Consider the following 26,325-nt stretch of genomic DNA (forward strand, 5'->3'; position numbering starts at 1 on the left):
ATTTTTGAGTGCTTGACTTTGCGACCTTAATACTTTTTTGCATGGCTTCCTAATTTTTAATAAAGCAAACTGAAAAAAAACATAGGAGCTATCATGTGGCATCATATTGACACCCATAGGGTTCATCAGAAGGGTTGGAATCTTTAGTTCCATCACACAGACCTCTGCCACTTGAGTGAGCAGAGTATCTGATGGAGGATGACTATTTATTACTGCTATGTGGACCAGCAGTACAGGGGGTTGGGTACTTTGCTAGTGATTTTCACAGATATTTGCTGACAGAAGAGAAATGGTGAGATTTGGGCACATTGTGTTTCATTCCCAGCTCTGGAGGTGCATGTAGCTTTTCCCATTTTCCCTCAAGCTTGATCCCTCTTTCTCCATCCCCTCAAGCCCGTTCAAGCCCTCACTTCCAGACCCCTGACTCCTTGTCCTACTCTCTACTCCTTAGACTTCTCATCCCAGTCTGTTTCCTTGCCAAGCCAGTCCTGTTTCCCCCTTCCAGCTTCTTATCTAATCTGTCTGTTTTCTCTACCCCAGCTCCTTATCCCAGTCTCTTTGCCCTACTGGTCCCTGTTCTCCCCCTGTGCCCCAGATTCTTGTCAGATCTGTCTCCCTTTCTCCTGTCCCCATTCCTCCACATTGGCGTTCAGTTCTAGATTCCTTGCCCAGCCAATCCCACTGTCCCCTCTCCCAGCTTCTTGTGTGATTTCTGTGTTCTTCCATCACCAGTTCCTGGTCCCAGTCCCTCCATGCCCACTGGCTCTGAGTCTGTTATCTCAGCCTCCTCTCGTCCTCTTCCCATTCCCCTCCCAACCTGGTCCCAGTCTCAGTTTCTCCCCCCTTCCTCCAGTCCCAGTCTCACAAGACTCGTTGTCCTAACCTACTCCTTTCCCTCCCCTCTGCATTTCAATCAGATGGCTGCCCGGGTAGTAGCAGGGGTGGGAGGGGTGTGTGTGTAGCGGTGTCACTGGAAGCATGGGAAACTGACTCTGTTCCAGTGCCCAGTCCTGCCCAGAGCAGCAATTAAAGGAAAAATCTGGCTTTGCTCGTGTGGCCATGGGCTAGTGCATGCTCTCTGTGTATTTGCAGTGGAAGCAGTGTGGCTCAAGCATGCTCAATGAGGATTTTTAGCTACTAAAATTGAAGTCTCTGTGTGTGCAAACTTTGGATTTCCCCCCCCAAAGTCTTATAACTTGGCCAAATGGGCAGAATTTCATGGGGACAGCAAAAGGCATATCCGTGCCTCCTTGTGCCACATATCAAGTCCTAGATCGCTTTTCTAGGTGCACTAGAGCATTAGGGAGAAAAGGTCACCAGAACTTAACACTGGCAAAACACATTTTATCCTAGCCTTATCATTGGTAATGGCTGAACTATTTTATCTGAAATTCTCTAAAAAAAATTCAACTTGACGCAGACACCTGGCATTGAAAACTTCAGACCAAATGGTAAAAGTTTGGTAAAGTTATAAGGAACTAAATACATTTTTGCAATGGGAAGTGTTGAGCAATCTTAATTGGTGGCACCTATTGATGTCACACTGCACTTGATTATTATTGGGGCTGTCAAGCGATTAAAAAAATTAATCGCGATAAATCCTGTGATTAATCGCACTGTTAAACAATAATAGAATACCATTTAGTTAAATATTTTTGGATGTTTTCTACATTTTCAAATATATTGATCTCAATTACAACACAGAATACAAAGTGTACAGTGCTCACTTTATATTTATTTTTGATTACAAATATTTGCACTGTAAAAACATAAGAAATAGAATTTTTCAATTCACCTAATACGAGTACTGTAGTGCAATCTCTTTGTCATGAAAGTTGAACTTACAAATGTATAATTATGTACAAAAAATAACTGCACTCAAAAGTAAAATAATGTAAAACTTCAGAGCCTACAAGTCTACTCAGTCCTACTTCTTGTTCAGCCAATCGCTCGGACAAACAGGTTTGTTTACATTTCCAGGAGATAATCATAGAACTGGATGGGACCTCGAGAGGTCATTTAGTTCAGTCCCCTGCACTCGTGGCAGGACTAATTATCTAGACCATTCCTGACGGGTGTTTGGAGATTTTTAAGAGCAGGTTAGACAATGATGGAGATTCCACACCTCCCTAGGCAATTTATTCCAGTGCTTAACCACCCTGACAGTTAGGAAGTTTTTCCTAATGTCCTACTTAAACCTCCTTTGCTGCAATTTAAGCCCATTGCTTCTTGTCCTATCCTTAGAGGTTAAGGAGAACAATTTTTCTTCCTCCTCCTTGTAGCAACCTTTACATACTTGAAAACTGTTATCATGTCCCCTCTCAGTCTTCTCTTTTCCAGACTAAACAAACTCAATTTTTTCCAATCTTCTCTCATAGGTCATGTTTTCTAGACATTTCATCATTTTTGTCGGTCTTCTCTGGACTCTCTCCAATTTGTCCACATCCTTCCTGAAATGTGGCGCCCAGAATTGGACACAATACTCCAGTTGAGGCCTAATCAGAGCGGAGTAGAGCGGAAGAAACTTCTCGTGTCTTGCTTACAACATTCCTGCTAATCTATCCCAGAATGATGTTCATTTTTTTTGCAACAGCGTTACACTGTTGACTCATATTTAGCTTGTGGTCCGCTATGACTCCCAGATCCCTTTCCGCAGTACTTCTTCCTAGGCAGTCATTTCCCATTTTATATGTGTGCAACTGATTGTTCCTTTCTAAGTGGAGTATTTTGCATTTGTCCTTATTGAATTTCATCCTATTTACTTCAGATCATTTCTCCAGTTTTTCCAGATCATTTTGAATGTTAATCCTATCCTCCAAAGCACTTGCAACCATTCCCAGTTTGATATCGTCTGCAAACTTTATAAGTGTACTCTGTATGCCATTATCTAAATCTTTGAGGAAGATATTGAAGAGAACCAGACCCAGAACTGATCCCTGCGGGTCCCCACTCATTATGTCCTTCCAGCATGACTGTGAACCACTGATAACTACTCTCTGGGAATGGTTTTCCAACCAGTTTTGCACCCACCGTATAGTAGCTCCATCTAGGTTGCATTTCCCTAATTTGTTTGAGATGGTCATGCGAGACAGTATCAAAAGCTTTACTAAAGTCAAGATATACCACATCTACCGCTTTCCCCCTATCCACAAGGCTTGTTACCCTGTCAAAGAAAGCTATCAGGTTGGTTTGACACTATTTGTTTTTGACAAATCCATGCTGACTGGTACTTGTCACCTTATTATCTTCTAGATGTTTGCAAATTGATTGCTTAATTATTTGCTCCATTATCTTTCTAGGTACAGAAGTTAAACTGACTGGTCTGTAATTTCCTGGGTTGTCCTTATTTCCCTTTTATAGATGGGCACTATATTTGCCCTTTTCCAGTCTTCTGGAATCTCTCCTGTCTTCCATGACTTCTCAAAGATAATTGCTAATGGCTCAGATATCTCCTCAGTCGGCTACTTGAGTATTCTAGGATGCATTTCATCAGGCCCTAGTGACTTGAAGACATCTAATTTGTCTAAGTAATTTTTAACTTGTCCTTTCCCTATTCCCTCTTCTATTCCTACCTCATTTTCACTGGCACTCACTATGTTAGACGTCCAAATCACCACCAACCTTCTTGGTGAAAACCAAAACAAAGAAGTCATTTAGCACCTCTGCCATTTCCACATTTTCTATTGTGTTCCCCCCCCCCCCCTTGATGAACGGGCCTACCCTGTCCTTGGTCTTCCTCTTGCTTCTAATGTATTTGTAGAATGTTTTTTGTTACTCTTTAATGTCTCTGGTTATTTTGATCTTGTTTTGTGCCTTGATCTTTCTAATTTGTCCCTACATACTTGTGTTATTTGTTTATATTCATCCTATGTAATTTGATCTAGTTTCCACTTTTTGTAGGACTCTTCTTTTGATTTGTAGATCATTGAAGATCTCCTGGTTAAGCCACAGTGGTCTCTTGCCATACTTCCTATCTTTCCTATGCAGTGAGATAGTTTCCTCTTGTGCCCTTAATAATGTCTCTTTGAAAAACCGCCAACTGTCTTCTATTGTTTTTTCCCGTTAGACTTCCTTCCCATGGGATCTTATCAGCCAACTCCCTGAATTTGCTAAAGGCTGCCTTCTTGAAATCCATTGTCTTTATTTTGCTGTTCTCCCTCCTACCATTCCTTAGAATCATGAACTCTTATTTCATGATCAGTTTCACCCAAGCTGCCTTCCACTTTCAAATTCTCAACCAGTTCCTTCCTGTTTGTCAAAATCAAATCTAGAACAGCCTCCCCCCTAGTAGCTTTCTCCACCTTCTGAAATAAAAAATTGTCTCCAATACATTCCAAGAATTTATTGGATAATCTGTGCCCTGATGTGTTGTTTTCCCAACAGATGTCTGGGTAGTTGAAGTCCCCCATCACCACCAAGTGCTGTGCTGCCCGCTTCTTGTTTACAGTGTCACCTGAAAGTGAAAACAGACGTTTGCATGGCACAGTTGTAGCTGGTGTTGCAAGATATTTACATGCCAGATGCGCTAAAGATTCATATGTCCCTTCATCTTCAACCACCATTCCAGGGGACATGTGTCCATGCTGATGACGGGTTTTGCTCAATAATGATCCAAAGCAGTGTGGACCAACATATGTTCATTTTCATTATCTGAGTCAGATGCCACCAGCAGAAGGTTGATTTTATTTATTTATTTTATTTATTTATTTTTTGGTGGTTCGGGTTCTGTAGTTTCTGCATCGGAGTGTTGCTCTTTTAAGACTTCTGAAAGCATGCTCCACACTCGTCCCTCTCAGATTTTGGAAGACACTTCAGATTCTTAAACCTTGGGTTGAGTGCCGTAGCTAGCTTTAGAAATCTCACATTGGTATCTTCTTTGCGTTTTGTCAGATCTGCAGCGAAAGTGTTCATGAAATGAACAACATGTGCTGGGTCATCATCCAAGACTGCTATAACATGAAATATATGGCAGAATGCAGGTAACCAAGCAGGAGATATACAATTCTCCCCCAAGGAGTTCATTCACAAATTTCATTAACACATGCTTTTTTTCATGAGCGTCATCAGCGTGGAAGCATGTCCTCTGGAAAGGTAGTTGAAGCATGAAGGGGCATACGAATGTTTAGCGTATCTGGCACATAAATACCTTGCAATGCCGGCTACAAAAGTGGCATGCGAATGCTTGTTCTCACTTTCAGGTGACATTGTCTCCCGTAACCGTAACTGTAAACAAACTTGTTTGTCTTCGCGATTGGCTGAACAAGAAGTAGGACTGAGTGGGGTTTACATTGTTTTGTTTTGAGTGCAGTTATGTAACAAAAAAAATCGATATTTCTAAGTTGCACTTTCACGATAGAGATGGCACTACAGTACTTGTATGATGTGAATTTAAAAATACTATTTATTTTGTTTATTATTTTTTATTCCAAATATTTGCACTGTAAAAGTAATAGTGAGCACTGTACACTTTGTGTTCTGTGTTGTAATTGAAATCAGTATATTTGAAAATCTAGAACAATATCCAAAAATATTTAATAGATATTGGTATTCTATTATTTAGCAGTGCTATTAAAACTGCAATTAATCACGATTAATATTTTTAATTACGATTAATTTTTCTGAGTTAATCGCATGAGTTAACTGCAGTTAATCAACAGCCATAGTTGTTATACATATGGGTTCAAAAACTCAACCATACTTTCTTATTAGACAATTCTTGTGCTTGTTTGTTTGAATAGTGTGACTGTTTGATTGTGTTGGTGTTTGATTGAAAAGTGTGAATTGGGAGTGTTTTGTTCCAGGTGGGCCTTGAGTGGTTGACTGGAGGGAAGGCTTTGAGCCGGGCCACCTGCTTCGAGCCAGCAGCCTTATAAAAAGGCAGCCAGTTGTGAAGCGAGTGAGTAGTGAACAGAGGACAGGCAAACAGAGGGAGTTTGCCTGGGAGTTCGCACAGAGTGTTTTTGCCTTTCAGGCTCCTGTGAGCAGTACATACAACATCTGAGGAGCCTCTTGGAAGGAAGACATGGATAGTGAGCGATCAGTTGCTGTGGCCTGTTCAGAATGTGCCATGTTTGTGTTTCTCCCAGAGGACAGAAGCGACTTCGTCTGTATGAAGTGCAAGCTGGTTTGCATATTGGAAGAGAAGGTTAGAGGACTAGAGAAGTATCAACCCTGAGTTGCATCAGAGAAAATGAGGACTTTCTGGGTAGAAGTCAGGGTTTGGTTCTGGAAGCAAAACGTGCTGAAGATTCAGAGAGTGCAGTGAGGAGTGGGGAAGAATATTGGCAGCATGTGACCTCCAGAGGAAGAAAGAGGAGAACCTATGTACCCCCAAGGCAGATGGAGGTGCGAAACCGTTTTCAGGCTCTCTGCACTGGCACTACTGCGGAGAAGGATTTAAAAGAGCCCTCTGAGGGAAGGTATCAGAAGGAGACCCCATTGGCTGGAAGGCATGGGATGCATAGTCTTAGGGATGGGGGGGGGGGGTTCCATGACCACCACTCCCAAGAGGAGGAGACGGGTGGTGGTAGTCAGGGACTCCCTCCTAAGGGGGACGGAATCATCCATCTGCCGACTGTACCGGAGACTCGAGAAGTGTGCTGCTTGCCTGGAGCTAGAATCCAGGATGTGACCGAGTGTTTGCCAAGACCTCGGATCGCTACTCCTTCCTACTTCTCCACGTGGGCACCAATGATACTGCCAAGAATGACCTTGAGCGGATCACTGCAGACTACGTGGCTCTGGGAAGAAGGATAAAGGAGTTTGAGGCACAAGTGGTGGTCTCGTCCATCCTCCCTGTTGAAGGAAAAGGCCCAGGTTGGGACCGTCTAGTTGTGGAGGTGAATGCGTGGTTACACAGGTGGTGTCGGAGAGAGGGCTTTGGATTCTTCGACCGTGGGATGCTGTTCTGGGAAGAAAGAGTGCTAGGAAGATATGGGATCCACCTAAAGAAGAGAGGGAAGAGCATCTTTGCAGGCAGGCTTGCTAACCTAGTGAGAAGGGCTTTAAACTAGGTTCGCTGGGGGATGGTGACCTAAGCCCAGAGGTAAGTGGGGGAATGGGATACCGGGAGGAAACACGAGGAGGAGGGTACAAGACGGGAAGCCTCCTGATTCATACTGAGAAAGTAGGGCAATGGGCTAGTTATCTTAGGTGCGTGTACACGAACGCAAGAAGCCTGGGAAACAAACAGGAAGAATTGGAGGTCCTGGCACAATCAAGGAACTATGACATGATTGGAATAACACAAACTTGGTGGGGCAGTTCACATGACAGGAGCACTGTCATGGATGGGTATAAACTGTTCAGGAAGGACAGGTATAGGATGAAAGGTGGAGGAGTTGCACTGTGTGTAAGAGAGCAGTATGATTGCTCAGAGCTCCAGTTTGAAACTGGAGAAAAGCCTGATGAGAGTCTTTGGGTTAAGTTTAGAGGCGAGAGCAACAAGGGTGATGTCGTGGTCGGAGTGTGCTATAGACCACCGGATCAGAAGGATGAGATCGACGAGGCTTGCTTAAGACAACTAACTGAAGTTTCCAGACCACAGGCCCTGGTTCTAATGGGGGACTTCAATCACTCTGACATCTGCTGGGAGAGCAATACAGCAATGCACAGACATGGGGAGGAGGTGAGCAGCCTCAGTAGTGAAAGAAGCTGGACGTGCACAAGTCCAGATCTAATGCCTCCAAGGGTGCCGAGGGAGTTCGCTGATGTGATTGCAGAGCCATTGGCGATTATCTTTGAAAATTCGTGGCGATTGGGGAAGTCCTGGATGATTGGAAAAAGGCAAATATAGTGCCCATATTTTAAAAAGGGAAGAAAGAGAACCCGGGGAACTCCAGACCAGTCAGCCTCACTTCAGTCCCTGGCAAAATCATGGAGCAGGTACTCAAGGAATCCATTTTGAAGCACTTGAAGGAGAGGAAGGTGATCAGGAACAGTCAACATGGATTCACCAAGGGCAAGTCATGCCTGACCAACCTGATTGCCTTCTATGATGAGATAAAAGGTTCTGTGAATATGGGGAAAGCGGTGGATGTGATATAGCTTGACTTTAAATAACCTTCAAAATAACCTTCAAAATATGAACAATGCAAGAGTGTTTGGAAGCAGATGTACTAAAGACTTGGAAAGTAACTAGAAGCACCAAGAGTAATGCTCAGTGGTGTGTTAATGTTGCTAATTACAAAAAAATAAATATCAGTGTTTTTATTATTATGCTTCTGATAGACTTAGCTGGATGTTTCTGCTAAGCCTGTGTGCTTATCCAGAGATCTTGGATGTACTATCCAGGAAATAAGTTTGCAAGCATAAATTATGCAAAAAATGAATTTTCTATTACTTTGAGGAGAGAAGGCGAGGGCTTCAGGGGAGTCATATAAATAGGCCACTTTCCTGCAGAATTACTAATGTCTGTTTACTAGGAAAGCCTGATTGGAGACTACAGCATCACCACAGGCTATATTGAAACCCAGTTGCAACATAACTGACTGACTGGCTGGACAACATCTTTATGTCACTACAGTCGTGATCCTGGCATCAGGAGCTTCCACAGTTCCATGCACAACCTGCCAGCATTCATTCATTGGACTACTATGAAATCATTGGACTACTATGAGTGGCCAAGGTGTTGCATGATCTATTATGTTCCAGTAGTTGGAAGGCGCTCATGCCACTCCTCACATTTGGCTCAAAGGGCAGGTGGTGCAGCAGGGGCCAAAGGGGAAAGGGCAAGAGATGTTGGGAAACCAGTTTGCATTAGTATTTCCCCTGCCGTATTGCATTGCCAGTTCAGTCTAACATGCTGTCCGTTCGCACATCTAGGTTTTCGTATCAGGATTGACTTATCTCTTTTTTTTTATTAATATTTGATATTTTCTCCAGATGTACTGGCTTGTATCTTTCTACATTTTCTGTCCAATTTTCCAACCTCTCTTGGTCCTGTGTGTTTCTTGGTCCTCAGCAGTGTTTGCAACTGTCCTGGTTTAGTAGCTGCGAACTTCATTTATAGTGTTTTTACTCCCTCTTCCAGGCTGGAGGAAGGGGTAATGATTGGAGTTAATTTCATAGTCCAGGGATAAAAGCATCCCATAATGCTATGTGGTATCACTAAGAATGTATGACGGTGTTGTATTGGTAATGTCACTCAGCACCTATTTTGTTTTCCTTTATTTTGTCTCCCTCAATTTACACACTTTTTGATTCATGGTGGCCTCCTGTTATGTGTCTGTACAATAATCGTGCAGAAGTGGCCCCAATCTAGGGTTGCCGGCCCTCCTAGTTTCACTGGGAGTCTCCTGGAATCAGGCCCTATCTCCCGGAGGCTACTGAAGCCAAACCGGGAGATTTTAAGTGCTAAAACTCTGGTGGCACAGGGGACTAAGTCAGGTTCCCTGCAAGCCCTGGCCCTGCGCCACTCCCAGAAGTGGCCAGCACGTCCCTGCGGCCCTTGGAGGGGGGAGCAGGAGGGGTCTCAGTGCACTGCCCCCGCCTCCAGCGCTGACTCCGCAGTTCCCATTGACCGGGCATGGTGGTCACTTCTGGGAGCTTGCGCGAAGCCAAGGCAGGCAGGGAGCATCCTTAGCTCCCTGCACCGCCAACCGGGAGCCGCTCGAGGTAAGCACCTCCTGGTCGCAGCCTGCACCCTGCACCCCCTCCTACACCCCTGCCCCAGCCCTGAGTCCCCTCCCAGAGCTTGCGCACACACCCCCACACCACAATCCCCAGCCCCAGGTTCAGCCCGGAGCCTCCTCCCACACTCCCAACCCCTCGGTCCCAGCCCAGAGCCCGCACCCCAACCCCCTGCCCTAACCCGGTGAAAGTGAGTGAGGATGGGGGAGCGTGAGCAACAGAGTAAGGGGGGACGGGGTGGAACAGGGGGCAGGGACACGGTGTTTGGATGTGTCTGATTAGACAATTGGCAACCCTACCCCAATCAGAAACGAGGGGCCCCTAGAACTATGACATTAGTTGCAGGACCACCCTATCCCCAAGCAAATGTTTTTTTTACTTAATCTTTTGTGGTACTCCCACCACTACTGTCACCTTTTCTCTGCCTCCTCTCAAGGACTAGTATTGTCTTCTGGTGAGCTGCTGCTTCAGATGTGGCAGGGAGAGAACGGGCTGAGTTGATGCAATTCCCAGAGCAGTTTGCTCCCTCTAGACTTTGGCCTGCAGCACTCCTGTGTCTGAACCCTAGAAGAATCATAAGACAGAATATTTAGTTCATCTTCAAAACTGGGCCTATATGGGGTGGAAGATCAGGCCTACATCAAGTAAAAATCCCAGGATCACCACAGCCCTGAGATGATAATGTTTGTAATGCAGGCCGAGAGCCTATCTATGGAGGGGAGCCTCCTGGCAACTTGCCCGTGTGCAACTGTGAAAGCATTTCATGCCTTAGGTGAGGCACAGGGTTAGTTACTGAAAATCATTTGAATAAGTCTTTGAACTTCATGTTAGAAACTATGCAATACTAGGTACAAACGTGGTAAACAAAAAAACAGCTTCTGGGCTATAAAGCTGCTTTTAGGAGCTAATGCAGGAGCTCTGAGGCAGGTGTCGTAACAGTAGCAGAGGTTGGAAGGACCTCTTTCGCTGGATGCCCATTCTACTAAAAAACAGGCTGGTAAATAGAGACAAACTAAACTGCTGCCACAATAACACTGAGCCACAATTATCTGTAATGCTTATCCTTGAAAGCATTAAACTTAGACTTTTTTAAATCAGCAGGTCCAGATAAGTGTGTGCAAGTGTTTTAAAAGAGCTGCCTGAGGAGCTGGACTATTAATGTTGATTTTTCAATAAGTGTTGGAGTACTATGGAAATTCCAGAAGACTGGAAAAAGTTAATCTTGTGCCAATATTTACAAAGGTTAAACGGCATGACGAGGTAATTTAAGCCTCTCAGCCTGACATCAGTCAATCAGAGAAAGGTATAAGATGATCCAGTGGCTGGAAGTTGCAGCTAGACAAATTCACACTGAAAATAAGGTGTGAATTTGACTGTGAAGATAACTTAAAGTTGGAACAATTTATCAAGGGTTGTGGTGGATTCTCCATCACTGACAATGTCTAAATCAAGATTGATGTTTTCTAAAAGCTATGCTCTAGGAATTATACAGGGATGTTCTATGACCTGTGTTATACAGAAGGCCAGACTCCATGATCACAACGGTCCTTTCTGGCCTTGGAAATAAGAAATGATGTGCTTGCTTGGTGTAGGCAGATCTGTAGCTGCAATGAACATCATACAGGGCTAGACAGCTTTCTGTGATTAGGTAGAAGTTCACTCTCCAGGCCTGTTTATCTGGCTATAGAATTATGAACTACTGTTAGCATGAGGAAGAAGTTGGATGAGAATACAGATGGTTACAAGAATGTATGTGTGAAAATATATTCCCCCTAATTTAACTCTAGTAATCAGGCAAATGTTGTTCAGCACATAGCTTTTATTTTGAGTTTATTCTTAGAAAATTTAGCTTTAAGATTAGCTATAAAACTAAAACAGTTTGTCAGACATTGTCCTTTATTATACATGTAGGCAGCCTCAACAGTTAAGAAGTCTGTTGTTTTAAATTAAGAATATTAAAGTCTGTCTCCTTTTACTTAGCATCTGACATTCTACACACCAAATTAAGCTCTGGAGGAAGCAAGCACAACTGTAATTGCAATCTGTGTGAATTGTACTCTCTTTCAGTAAGGCTTAATTTGGTCCTTTTTTCTCCTCCCCTATTATCTATGGGGCTGGGTCACCAGCATCTGAAGCTTCAACCTCTTGGTTCTGTTAGCTTCTATGACCTCTAACTATCATTCCAAAGTCATAGAATCATCGGGTTAGAAGGGCCACAAGGGTCACTGAAAAAATCATTTGAAGTCCCTCCAGAAGAGAAACCATGACCTGATATTTCTAATGACTTAAAAAAAAAAAAGGGGGGGGGGGGGCACGCAGAAAAGAATCCAAGGCAAATGAATGCAGGGATTTGAAGCAATCTTTATACATTCTAGAAGCAAAGTACATGGCACTAAAGAGTGTGACTGGTTCAGAGGTGGTCTCCCTCAGGAAGAATGGGACTAAGCCTATTCTTGTCACTCTTGGCAGGAAATTGTGGAGAAGAGAATGAGATCACTCTTAATGTCCAAACAAAAATGTTAATGGTTTTTTAGGACTGTTGGATCCCTACTGCACAGGCAATTCCTTATAAAGAAGAATAAATTAAACTTTGAAAACAGACTTTTATCATGGAGATAGCCTTTTAAACTTCTGCTAATCTGCATATTATAGTGAAGCTGTATGTGTAATTAATAGATACATATTTACCATGCTAAATATCCCCTGGATGCTTCATAGTCTGTGGATAATTAATCAGATCTTGATTACTTTAGGAAAATAAAAACTCTAGATAAAACTCTTCTGCCATTTTGATCAGTAGTTTTCAAGACTAGAAGGGAAATGTATAGTCTAATCCTCCTGCATAACACAGGCCCCAGACTATTCCTCATTAATTCCTGTATTCAGCCCAATAATTTGTGGATGAACTGGAGCATATATGCTATATTGTTACAATGTCTCTGGACGTGTAGTCTCTTCAAGAGTGGAAAACCAGTTAAAATGTAGTCAAGGGAGAATTCCAAACTTCTCGGTTTAGCTACTTTGAGCCATTCCCTACCCTCCACCCCCCAACTGTAGACTTCATATAGATCAACACAAGTGACTTATTTTTGGGAAGGAAGATGTTATGTGAAGACTTCAGATCTCCATTCCGTGAACAGAAGAAAATCTCTGTCACCACCTGAAGAAATAAAACAAACGTGTCAAATAATTAAAATGGAAACAAATTATTAACTGCTTGTCCTGAATGAAGTACTTTTGAATACAGAGCGCATAAAAGAATTCCAGGATTATAAAAATTTATGGAAAAGGTCTTGGCCTATAAATTGCTTTCTGTCTTAATTATACTGCTCTCAGTTATTATGGGATATAGGTCAAAGCACAGCCCCTGCGAAGAATCAGTTTTGAAACAAAAATGCTCTTATGGTTTTCTTTCTATGTTCTGTCCCCCTTACCTCTTTAAATATGTTAATATTTACATATTATTTTAATTGGAGCATTTCATTAGTTGTGTTAATATGAATTCATATTTTGCATAATGTCTTCTGCAATGTCACAAAAAATTTATTAGGAACTGTTGGATTCTCATCTTTCTGTTACTAACTTGTGTGACTGTAGGCAAATCAAGTGCCAGCTCTGCCTTACTTTTATCTTTCTGTAGAAGAGATATAAAAATGCACAGGCATTGTATGAGGCATAATTGATGTTTCAGAATGCTGTATAAGTGCTGAGTATTATGACTGCTTGAATAACATGTATTAATAAAGTTTTTAAAATCTTGTATATAATAAGCCATACAAAAAATGTTTGCAGATGTATCAGTGAGATTGCACTTCTGTATAGAAGATAACATAGGGTTAGGAGGCCCTTTGCACTATGAAACTAGAAAGTGATGAGCCAGTCTCTTTGACTTGTATAACTACAAAACAGATTGCTGAAAATAATCCAGCCCTCTCTCGTTTATCATCCTGATCAGCTCTGGAACAGACTAGGCCATTTAGTATAGCTTTGCAGTAGGTTTTTGACACTAAAAAAGGTTAGTCTTCAAGGCTGAGAAAGTGACAGGACTAAAATTGTGGTATGTCCAGAGGATGACATAACTACACATCTATTCAGGGCAGATCTTACGCTATTAATTTCTGTTGCCAGTTGAATCAGGTATAAATTTGCTGGGCTTTATATAAAGATTTTTCTAAACATGATAAACTGAAAGAGAGAGAGGATTTTTTAGGCCCGTTACTGAACCTAAAATGTTCATGATGGAGTTTGCCTGTGTTTGGTGTGAAGCAGTAGCCTTGTGTTTCAGAAATAGCCTCTAGTTATGGTAATTGTACCAATTGGTCTCTGTAAAGCTGTGACTATCAGCCCAGGAAAAAAACGAAGCATGACCTCAGAGGGATGGCAGTAGCATTTTTCCATATGTGCGTACTACCAAATAACGTGACACCTGATAAGCAGTGAGAGCAGCTTTTCAGAAACATTGACTTTAGCCATGTTAAGAGAGCTGACCAGTCATAAAAATAAACTTTGACAGTGTACATTTAAATTATTTATGTATGGGTCCAGGAGAAGGACAGTAACAGATAGTCTTGGAATTAATCTTATTTGTCTCCAAATGATGTTCCGGTATGCTAATAAAATACTTGACTGAATGCTTTACTGTTAGGCAGGGATAGGAGAAATACAGACGTACAAAAATACAGGGATAGGAAAAATAAACACCACTTCTCCTAGATCTTGTTTGAGACAGAAAAAGGATAGCTATCCTTTATAGTATGTAGTAGTTATTGGGCCCCAGCGAAAGACGGGAGGGAAAAGAAGCAACTCTCTACCTCTTGCTTGCTGCTGTCAGTGACCCCTCACACTTGGACCAAACATAATGAAGCTCTCACTCTCTACTCTTGCTGAGTGCCAAGTGGAGGTAGGCAGGGGAAAACAGAAAAGGTCCTATTACCCCCAACCTGGCAGCAGCAGCAGCCAGCGGGCCCACTGGGACCAGTCTTGAGCCAGCACTCCTAGCAGCCAACTCAATGGAGAAATTGATGTTTTTACTGGAACTTATTCTGAAATCTTGTACTTACAAGCGCCAATTCGTATTGCAAACTCACTTTAGGCTTCAAAAGTGAACTATTTAGTTCAATCCAGAATGGATAATCTGAACCTGATGTCAAAAATATCTTATTTTAGCCTCAGAGGGCCGAAAACGATAAGAAAATGTAACTGAACAACTACTTACTGGCAAGAATATATTTGGAAAAAATAAAATTAATTTGTCATTCACATACAATTGCATGTGGTTAGCTGAATTAAATTAGATTTACAATGGAATTACCATTATAATTGTACTCATCATTTATTAGGGGACAACTCCCTCCCTTAAAACTATAGATCCCTTTTCTCCATTATTAGTGGGACACTTAGATACACTTCTGAAGTGAATTATGTATCTAAATGCTGCCTGCATTTAGTAATTCTGTCAGAAGTGGTCAGTTGATGAAGTTACTCACTTAGCATAAAATAGTGCTTTTCACTAGATGAATGGAGTCTCTGCTGCATGGTATTTACACACCAGAACAGAATTAGAAAATGAATTATGTTCCCTTAACACAGAGATGGAGATCTTGTTTATACTTTGAGTGCTTTAGATCATTGTGACAATATATAAAAGACTATGTGGTATTGAGTATTATAAAATCCAATTATCTGAAATTCATTTCCTGTTGATCTCTGTTAAATGACAGCAAAGCCTTTGTTCCTGAGTTTAGTCCTGCAGAATTTGAATGCTCTCAAGTTAAAATGCCTTGTCATGTGACTGGAAATCTTGAGCTATAGTAAAGAATGAAAGGAACATAATTATCCAATACTGAAAACACCTTTTCTTGAAAACAAGATCAACATTTGATAAGAATTCCTCCCAAAGGGAAGCAATCCTAGGCTGATCTGCTGTCAGAGACAGGATACTGGGTTAGATGGACCATGAACCTGACCCAGTATGGCTGTTCTTGTGATTGTGGGAAGGTTTTTTTTTTAGTTTTTTTTTTTTAAACAAAGCACTACACATAAAGAAAACATTGCTTGAGCTAGGTGAATGGGTTGGGTTGAGACTGGGGATCTGTTACATCTCCCTCTCAAGCACACAAACTAAGTGTGCCATTTCGTTGCTTCAGTAGGACAGTTCTTGTGCTCCTACATCATTCTTAGAATCTCAACTCAGCTGAAAGCATAGCAGCCTCATCCCCAATTCTGTAAGCACTGAGCTTCTGTGGAAGCACTATATGTGCAATCTGCTGTTCCTACTTGGGGCTGGGGTGTGACGCGAGTCTGGTAGATGGTAAGGTTTGCATTGCTGGCAGGTTATGTCTCCAGTGCCACAGGGGAAGAGTCTAATCTCTTGAGCAGCCTAGCCCCTTGCACTGCTGGCAGGAGCTGCTTTCTTCCCTGTCTCTTTTCCATGCAGCAGAAGCACTATGCTGTTTCATCTGTTCCTCTGCTGTTGCCTGCATGGCTCTCTCCAGTGCATTATATAGGGGAACATGCAGTTGTTGCCACCATTTATGAGTTTGAGAGGCATGAAAAGGCTCCTGGCAGTCAGCCCAGGGCTAGGCAGGGTGAGATCCACAGTTTTTCCCCCATTCTTCTTGCAGCCCTGTTAAAATAGCCTCTTGGCTTAGCAGCAACACTCCTTCCGCAGTCTGTTTTCCCTTTCCCCTCAGAAATATTTCCCCTAGAAAAAGTGGTAGCACATTGATGTTTTCCCCCCCAGTCCTCCCACATCTGATGTGTTGGGTCCTTGTAGGAGAAGACAATGGTGGTGAAACTTTTGTTTACTCCCTTGGTGTGATTCATGATGCATTTCATTTAAGCAGCACCTCTACCCAACCTTAGCCTTCAACCATAAAATGAAGATAGAAGGAGAAAAAGAGAAATCTCAGGCTTACAAAATTAATACTCTTTTGTTGCCAAGGACTTTGAATAGCTGAAAGTGTAGTGGGCACAGGGTGGGGAAAAGGGGGAAATAGGCCATTCATATCTAAAACTGTTGTTAGTGACAGGAACCTCCTTACAAATAATAGTGAAAAGTTACTGTGGCACTTGAACCAGATTTCAGCAAATTTAGGCAAGGCAATGCAACTAGAAAAGCTTCCAGATTCTACAGTCATACTGTAAATCTGGAAGGAAACTTTTGCTGTTAAGAATTTCTGAAGGCCTGTTTGTTCTTTGGTTAAAAAGTGCCAGTTGGTTAAATTTACAATTTATAAAATAAATGTACAGAATAGGTTTTATGAGGTTATAACCTAGGGGGTATTCTTAGATTATAATCATATTAACTGTGGACCTAGGAGTGAAAAGGATTAAAAAGACCCAAATGAGTGATTTTTCTCAAATCTTCTTTTTATTTTAAGGTACGCAGTTTGCATTATTTTAATTCATGAATGTACCCTATTGTGTGTTTAATTAAATACTGGGCTTCTTTAAATCTATACTTTGACACTGAGGTAGACTATGTTCAGCGTTGTCTAATAATTTCACTTTTTGGTTTATTTATTTATTTTGGTTAGCAATGTCATATTATTAATTACTTGATTTTATTGATTATTTTCATGAGCACACTTTACTTTTAAAGCAGAAGCTGAGGCGAAATGTGAACTTACTTGAGAAGCTGGTTATGCAGGAGACGTTGTCATGTCTGGTAGTGAACCTCTATCCAGGGAATGAGGGTTATTCGCTGATGCTCAGGGGGAAAAATGGATCAGGTAATATTCCTGCTGTTTAACTATTTTCATCTTCAAAGTGCTTTATTAGTGCTAATTAGTCAGTATGAGCCATGCTGGCTGCTTGCATTTGGTGCTTGTTTCTGTTCTAAAGCAATCTTCTATACAATTCTGTTCTTGAACTAAAAATGTCCAAGCACCTGATCATGGATGATGCTCATACGAGGATAGGAATAAATTCTAAATTAGCAAGCTTTAGCCCTCTGCATAGTCCTTATTTCTGTATATAACATTTATTTATCCAGAGACAAATTCATCCCTTTTCAAGGGTGTGTGGCCTCTACTACTTAAATCCAGCCTATCCCAGGCCTTCATCCCCTGCCAGTCTTCTTGTCCCAGTCTTTCCAAGTCTCTTTGCCTAGCCAGGCCCTGGTCTCCCTATTCAAGGTCCCTTGCCCAGGCAGTCCCACTCTCTGCTGCCCCCAGCTCCTCATCCAGTCTCAGGCACTTCCCTCTCTGTGCTCCTCATCCTAATCTTCCTTCCTCCTCTGGGCTGCTTGTCCCAATCTATTCCCTCCACTACTCCTCCACACTCAGGTCCAATTCATCCCCTCTGCACTCAAGTTAAGTTGCTTCCTACATGCTGCCTGAATGCCAGCTGGTTGAGCATTGAGGGCACTGGAAAGACAGTTGTCCTGCTGTCTGTTCTGTGCTGGGTGCTCTGACGGCCCACAGCAGCTGGATGCAGCAATGGCAGGGGAAGATCTTCTCAGCCCATGTAGCCCTGGGCTGGAACGTGCCCAGTCAAGATAGACTCTTCAGAGCATTTAGCTGCCAAATTCCACTAAGTCTCTACTGAGTATGTGTGAACTAAATTTTTTTTCGAAGTTTTATAACTTGGCCAAATTTGGGAACTTTTCCAGGGGAACAGCAAAAAGAAATGCCCCTGCCAAATTTCAAGTCCCTGCTTCAAAGCACAGAGGCACTAGAGATTCTCAGTGAAACAGTTGTAAGAATTTTTTTTAACTTGGGCAAAACAACAGTTTTTTCTCTAATCTCATTTTTCCCTCATCTCACTGAGCCATTTTTAAAAAAAACTTTCTAGGAAAAATCAGCCTTAGGCAGACACAAAACATAGGAAATTTCAGCCCATATGGTTAAATTTGGTAAAATTATAAGCAGCTAAAAAAAGGGTCTGAAAATGGGAAATGTCAGGTAACCTTAATCGTAGCTGGTAGTACCCACTGTGCTTATAATTAAGGAGGAACGTTTTCAAAAGTAACTAGTGATTTTATGTGCCCAATTTGAGACACCTAAAATGTCCTGATTTTCAAAGGGCTGGCTCTCAGCGTTTCATGACAATCAAGCCCTTTTAAGTTTTATCAAGTTGGACACTCAGAAACTGAGGTACCCAAAATCACTAGTCACTTCTGAAAATGTAGGCCTAATTAAAGCTGTTTTGTACCTTTTAGCCAGGAACAGGAACTTCAGAATATTAATCATATTGTAGTGCACCCTTTGGGAAAACAAGATATTTAATACAAATTTCTACAGTAAAATACAATAAAATAATAGACAATTTCTAGGTGATTTCTTAAAAAATAAATTAGCAATTTCTTTAATACTTTGTGTTGTTTGTGTCACACAGTTCAAGGCAAATATCAGGTGAGACAGATTTGGAAAGCAGCTTTCTGCACTTCCTACAACAAACAGGAAATTTAGTTTGTCTATACAGGGACTGTGTTATTGTTGAAACATGTAGCCCTCGATCCTGCAAACACTTATGTACATAGTTAACTTTCAGTACGTGAGTAGTCTCATTGAAGCCAATGGGATTACTTATGTGCTTGAAGTTAAGCATGTGCATAAGTGTTTGCAGGATCAGGGATGAATACTTTAGGGTTGTTTGCACGAGTTTGCTTGTTTTTTAATCGTTTCTATCATTTATTGCTGAATTAGTTCTACTTGCTGATACTGAAAGAGACATTTCTTGTCTCCCTGTAGTTTAGGTTTACAGAGAACTCATTTTGGGGCCAAATTCTGCTCTTATAGAGATAAATAAGAGTTTTGCCATTTACTGCAATGAGAGAAGGATAAAGCCAATATTAAATGGCTTGGAAATATAGTCAAAAGCATGATAATGGATATTATGCAAAGAAAATTGGGATTTGGGATAGTTTTCAACAGCCCCACTTTTTCTTTTTAACATGCTTATAATTAGCATTTTACTTTTGAAGCTGTAGTGGGAAGAAATAGATAAGGCATTGCATTCTTTTTTTGAATTCAGATTCTGAGACCATTCGAATGCCTTATGAGGAAGGTGAACTCCTTGAATATTTGGATGCAGAGGAGCTGCCACCTATTTTGGTTGATCTTTTAGAAAAATCTCAGGTAAGAAAGTCTTTACAATTAAGGGTTATTCTTTTAATCAGTCTCTGATCATGTGAAGGACACCGTCGGGGGGGTTCTGTACATCTGCAGTGAGCAGTTTGAAGCATCAGGGTCATAATGCTTTTAGTGTCCAAAATAAAACATCTTGTTAGCATCCAAAACAAATAAATTCATGCACATTTTGTGTTTTTACCATGGTTTAGTCTAACATGACAAACCGCTATGGCTGTTATGCACCAGAAAAGTGCGCTTTAGTGAAATGTTTGAGATTGGAATTTCATAAATGTAGGTAGTCAAGTTTTCTGTCTTAATGTTAATATGCTCTTTTGGAGGTTGGGTGTTGGAACTGTTTGCGTGTGTACTAAAGATCACTACACTTGACTATGCCTAGTGGTTTAGAACTCTTTATTGGTTTAGCTATCGTAATAATAAGCACAGCAACAAGGACCATATTATGCAAGCGGAAGCAACTGTACAACTCCCACTGACCTCAGCAAAAATGACACCATCCTGTGCTGGGGATGAATTTGGTTTTATGTCTGGATGGGGTATATATATTTACAGAGTGAAAACATAGCAGGAGTTCGCAGCTAGCTATAAGAGCATTGCATGAGTGGCCAAAAGAATCAATTCCAATGGTGGGTCCTGAGACAATTCTATAATATATATATTTACAGAAATATTTTTGTTTGTTTCAAACAGGTTAATATTTTTCATTGTGGGTGTGTCATAGCAGAAATACGTGACTACAGGCAGTCTGGTAATATGAAATCTCCAACATACCAAAGCAAACATGTTCTTCTGCGTCCAACAATGCAGGTAAGAGGTACATCAAATTAAACGGTTTAAACTACCCTGAGTGGGATCTCCTTTTTCTCACTCTTTAAGATAAATGTCATAATAGAAATTAGCCATCACTTTTAAATATTTTATATAATTTATATACAAATATATTACAGTTATATTATCGTATTTATTTGAAAAGTAACCAAAAATTTGCCTATTTTTCCAGACTTTAATTTGTGATGTGCATTCTATAACAAGTGACAACCACAAATGGACACAGGTTAGTTTCCTTGTCAATTTAAATCTTACAATGATATAAAGGATGGAACAAAGCAGTTTTGAAAAATATATTAAACTGACATTGTACAGACCTTGGATTGTTTTAGGGTGATTGAGAGTCTGTTTAATGATCCAGAGATGTGCCAAATTAGCTCACTAGCAGCCTGATCTTGCGAGATGCTGAGCACCCTCAACTCCCACAGAAGACAATAGGTGTTGAAGACGCTCAGCACTTAATCTTTGATTATATAGGATAGTCTAACTAGTCTACCCTCCTCACCCTCCATCATCTTCATCATGTAGGCCCAGGTTGGCATCTGAAGAAGGGCTCCATAACACTATACTACTCTCCTGTGTAGAAGCACTTTCCCACTGGTACTGATAGCAGAGTGAAACTGACTAGGATTATGCAATTCTAGTTGGTTTAATACATCAGAAATTACTAGTGGCAAAGTACATCTGCTGAGAAGCACAGACATATTCAAGTTCTTTGCCACAACCAGTATCTGTTGTCTCATATATATCAGTTGTGATAAAATAAAACTCTGCCACCTCATCAAGATACATCATTGACAGACTACTGATTTGCTTATTTCTTGTATTTTGTGTGTATGTGTGTGTGTGTGTGTGTGTGTCTTTTCAGTATTAGTCTTTTTTTGCTATAAAAAATCTAGAAGTTCCTCAATCTACAATAGAGCATAATGATTCCATGATTCCTAAACAATAAATATTATATTTTCCTGGGTTAACAATCCAAAACAAAGTTATCAAATTGTGCGCGCATATGTATATACACAGTCAGATACCATGATGATTAGCATGAAATAAAAGCCTATATAGATATACAAAACTTCCAGTTTTTTTCACATAATTATAATTTGCATATATTATAGGAAGACAAACTTCTACTTGAGAGCCAACTTATCTTGGCTACAGCAGAGCCTTTGTGTCTTGATCCTTCGATAGCAGTAACCTGCACAGCAAACAGACTCCTCTATAACAAGCAGAAGATGAACACTCGCCCAATGAAACGGTAATAATTAGTCTGTGATATGTGAGGACATATATTAACCTGTTTAGAATTGTACGGATTATAGAAAAAATAAGAAAAATCATGCACTAACATGTTGTTTGTTCATAACCATGATAAAATTCATTTAAATTGAATAAGCTTTGAAACTCTTTGGAAATTTTTATTTTACTTTTAATTCATTAATGTTTTAAGAAGGACTCTTGGAAAAAATATTTTTAAGGAAAGTCAAAAGTTTGTCTTATAACAGTGTCAGTTATTACTTGTAATCTGAATCTTATTAAGTACTTGTTCTGTGTAATGCTTTTGCAATCTCTTCCAAATAGGAAATGCTCTAAGGCCTAGTAAGCCAGGGATTATACTAAATTGCAGCTGTTAATATATTAAATGTATATTTAATGTGTGTCTATATATAGATAGATAGATAGATAGATGCACATGGATTATTTTCTTACAATGCCATACTGAATGAATACCAAATTGTATTGCTCCCTTTGGTCATATCCATATTTTCTCCATGGCTTATAATCAAAATGTGAGGTGAGGCAGACAGCAGCTGTGAACAATGTTAAATATGAGTATATGGTGTTAAAAATGTTTTATCTTAAACCTTCCTTGCACTTTGCCAAAAATTAATTAAAGGCTGTGGTTCACCAGGATAATGTTTCACAGGTTTTATTTTATGAACATGGGATCTTATTTTCATGACCTGACTTGAATTTATAAATTAGAAAAAATATTCGACTATATAACAGGATAAAATCTAGCAAAATTAATGTGATTTTCTATTGCTTAAATGGTTCAACAAACTTAGAGCATCAGTGTCATGCAGAAGGTCTCGATCCTGTAAACATTTATGCACAAGTTTAATTTTAAACAACCAGTGGAATTGTTCATGTGCTTAAATTTAAGCATGTGTATAATTGTTTGGAGGATTAGCGTCTGAATGGTTTTAAGAGCAGTGTGGTGCCAAACTACTATACAATCTGTTAGAATAGCTTCATTTTTGTGTATGGTTGTGTTCACAACTATTTTACAGTAGCCTGAAATGGTTCACTGTTATTTTACTAAGAAATACATATATGTATGCTCAGTAATATGTGAAATATATAAATGATCTGCTAGAATTAACAAAGTAGGTGTCAAAATGGATATTAGGTGCTCAGGTGTGCAGAGATTAGCTAAATAAATTCATATGCTAGCTTCAGTATGATTGTAATTAGTAGCTTTCATATCTACAAGTGTATGGTATAATACTAACATAGCTAAGGATCCTGTCTGGGCTGGAGAGAGTGGCAGCGCTGTCATATTTTTTAATGTAATTTTAACTTTTTGTAGGTTTTGCACAAAGATTTGGCAAGATGAAATAAATCTGAACAATATTCAGTTTTTAATACATTTTTTGTAATATTTTAACTGTTGTCAAAATTCACAAAATTCTTCCATCCTAATTTTTATTCCAAGAATATTTGTCACAAATACTGCTCATAAGAACAATAACATGTTTAAAAGTAGATGGATCACAATTATGTGTTATGCAACAACATAAAAGATGACCATTTAAAAAGCATATTACACAGCACATCTTTTTGTTACAATGTGACTGGCTTTTTCCTGTGTGTATTAGCACACATGTGGTAGCATGTTTCAGTCTGTTGTTTTACAAGCACATTTCTCAATATGCCATAGGTATTTCAAGAGATATTCCCGGTCATCTCTGAATCGGCAGCAGGATGTGGCACATTATCCAACTCCACCTCAGCTCAGACTACTTGACTACTTACAGAAAAGAAAGGAAAGGAAAGGAGCCCAGCAGTATGACCTCAAAATTTCTAAAGCTGGAAATGTAAGTATATTGCAAGTTAGAATGGCGAACATCATTATTTATTTATTTATTTATTGTTAATCATTAGAATACAGATGCTCACATTGTTTTGTACTTTTCCCCCACCTCTCAGTGTGTAGATATGTGGAAACAGAACCCTTGCTACTTGACTGCACCTTCTGAAGTTGATGTAAGTTCAATTGTTTCTAACCACATTTGGGTCAGTAAAAAATTCACTTATTCAACATTTTGTGTATCAAGCAGAAAGATAAATGATAAAGCAGTGAGCAATGATGTCCCTCTTTGGGACGTTGTGCTGGGTTTGGGCACAGTGCCTTTGGGAACAGCTGCTAGAATGCAATTGCTTCACTCTCAGTGTGACGGGATCCCACACTTATTCCACAATGTGAGCCACACTCTTAGGCAATAGATTTTTCACGGCTAAATAAAGCTCTGCTAAATCTATTTAAAGATTATGAGAATTCCTCAATGAAAGCATTAGAGCAAAGTAACAGAAGTATGAAATCATTAAGGCTCTTCTCTACACTTGTTTCAAATGCATTATATTCTGATATCTGCTTTTTCTTTTAAGGTGGAAAAATATGCCAAAGTGGAAAAGTCTGTCAAACCTGATGACTCTCAACCTACTGTCTGGCCAGCACATGTGAGTAATTTAGACTTCTGGCCAACCTTTTCTCCCCCTAGTTAAGATGCTGCTTCTGTCAACAAAATGTAAATGAGATCATAAAGAACATTTTTTTCTACAGTCTAGTCTTCTATAAAAATTTGGAAGGGAGATTGTCACGGGGAAGTGTAATTTCACACATTGGTGCATTGGGGTGATTATCAAACTAAAAGAATAACTATAATTTATTACTCATTGGCACACAAAATAGTAAAAATAATTTACTCTTAAATTCCAGTCCTTAACCTCAGTTTTGTAGTGTGAGTATGATGCAATGGAATTTTGGCTTTGCCAGCACTGCCTACCCACATTGCAATAATCAGCTAGCCAAAGTACTGTAATTTCCCTGTATAATAGCAGGACATTGGGAAGCTGCTGCCACTACTGTAGTAACAAAAATGTAATAATTTACAAGAAGCAATGTTTCTTGCTTTCAATACACCTTTGTTTTGTTTCTAATCCTCATGTAATGGGTGAGTCAGGAGAGCTGCCTTTACAGTAATAACTCTTGCAGTAGATTCTGGAAGGGAGGTCATAGAATCATAGGGTTAGAAGGGACCACAAGGGTCATCTAGTCTAACCCCTGTAGCATGTCAGCACATAGGGCTATTTTAGGCAGAATGCTCTACAGGTTTTTTTCCTTCACTGTCTCATTGAAACCTATAGATCAGCTGCAAATTGCATGATCCAATACACAAAAAAATGCTTAAGTTAATTAGAAATCAGTTTATAGATACTTCATAATGGAATCGCCAACATACTGTGCCCTCTTTATCTTCAGCATCCATCTCTTTGTCCTTGCAGGTTACTTTATGTTACCAAAATCTACCATCTTGGCAGTATGCTTTTCTTGTAGTACCTAATTTTCATCCCTATGGCATCCTATGCAACCATTGTTCTGTGTTGTGTATATAACTACTTTTAGATATTTGCAGTGTTGTAGCTGTATTGGCCCCTGGATATCAGAGAGACAAGGTGGGTGAGATAATACCATTTACAGTTGGTCCAATAAAAGATATTCCCTCACCCACCTTGTGTGTCTACTTTTAGATGTGTTTCTTCTGTCTGCACTTCCAATATCTATCATAAATAGTTATGGGTTCTCTGTATTTCTTGTTTTTATAAGTAACTTATTTATCTCTCCCATCCTATTAGTTAGAGAATTTCTTCTGGAAATCATTTTCCATTCCAGCTGAGCAAAGTGACATTTAGGGACTACTAGATTGTGTTACTTGCAATTTGTATTTTGTAGACTTCTGACATATATTGATCAGCCTTTTCTGTTGACTTGTTTTTGAAAAGATTCTACGTATAATGTCGTTCTGTCTTTTAGGAGATAAGAGATGATTATGTGTTTGAATGTGAAGTTGGTAATCAACTTCAGAAAACAAAACTGACCATTTTTCAGTCCCTTGGTAATCCGCTGTACTATGGTAAAATACAGACGTTCAAAGGCAGTGAGGAGAATGACAGCCCAGTAACTCCATCACAGTAAGTAGCGTGTATATTTAAAAAGGTCTATTCTATGATAATTGAGGGAAAACCAGACGTATTTACCTGCTTAGATCATACTGACAAATGTGTACCTAATTACACTAGAAAACTCAAAATGTGGTTTAAGGATTTCATTTCAGAAATTTAAAAATATCTAACCTACATGTGCCAATGTCATCTTAAAAAGAAAAGTAGTAACTTGTGTAATGCATAAATTCAGATACAACCACAAGAATCTCATATCTTCCCACATTAAAGTTATATTGGAACAAAATCTCAATTTGGAGGGACAATTGAAGACATTTCCATGACACATTTCCAGTGGTGTTCCTATTTTCAGTACTTACATTATGGTCGTGCTGAAAATGTGTCTGGCACTGTACAAACATATAGGAAGGGACACAGTCCTTTATCCAAAGAGTTTACAATCACGAACAAGGATGATGACTGGTACATATGTTCATAATTCTGTTTTAAAATATATTGACTATATATAGCTGGCTGCAGCTGTCCC

At 40.0% G+C, this 26,325-nt stretch overlaps 1 protein-coding gene across 1 annotated transcript in view; it reads left to right on the plus strand.

Moving 5' to 3' along the window:
• Positions 1-26,325, plus strand: part of SUPT20H (SPT20 homolog, SAGA complex component) — a 58,419-nt gene that overhangs the window by 10,416 nt on the left and 21,678 nt on the right. The window contains exons 6-14 of the mRNA XM_065418417.1: positions 17,237-17,363; positions 19,609-19,712; positions 20,415-20,531; positions 20,725-20,778; positions 21,671-21,810; positions 23,497-23,653; positions 23,766-23,822; positions 24,225-24,296; positions 25,651-25,808. Coding sequence (XP_065274489.1) covers positions 17,237-17,363; positions 19,609-19,712; positions 20,415-20,531; positions 20,725-20,778; positions 21,671-21,810; positions 23,497-23,653; positions 23,766-23,822; positions 24,225-24,296; positions 25,651-25,808 — 986 coding nt within the window. The remainder of the gene's footprint in view (positions 1-17,236; positions 17,364-19,608; positions 19,713-20,414; positions 20,532-20,724; positions 20,779-21,670; positions 21,811-23,496; positions 23,654-23,765; positions 23,823-24,224; positions 24,297-25,650; positions 25,809-26,325) is intronic.

The sequence above is a fragment of the Emys orbicularis genome, chromosome 1, assembly GCF_028017835.1.
Source record: "Emys orbicularis isolate rEmyOrb1 chromosome 1, rEmyOrb1.hap1, whole genome shotgun sequence".
Taxonomy (NCBI): domain Eukaryota; kingdom Metazoa; phylum Chordata; order Testudines; family Emydidae; genus Emys; species Emys orbicularis.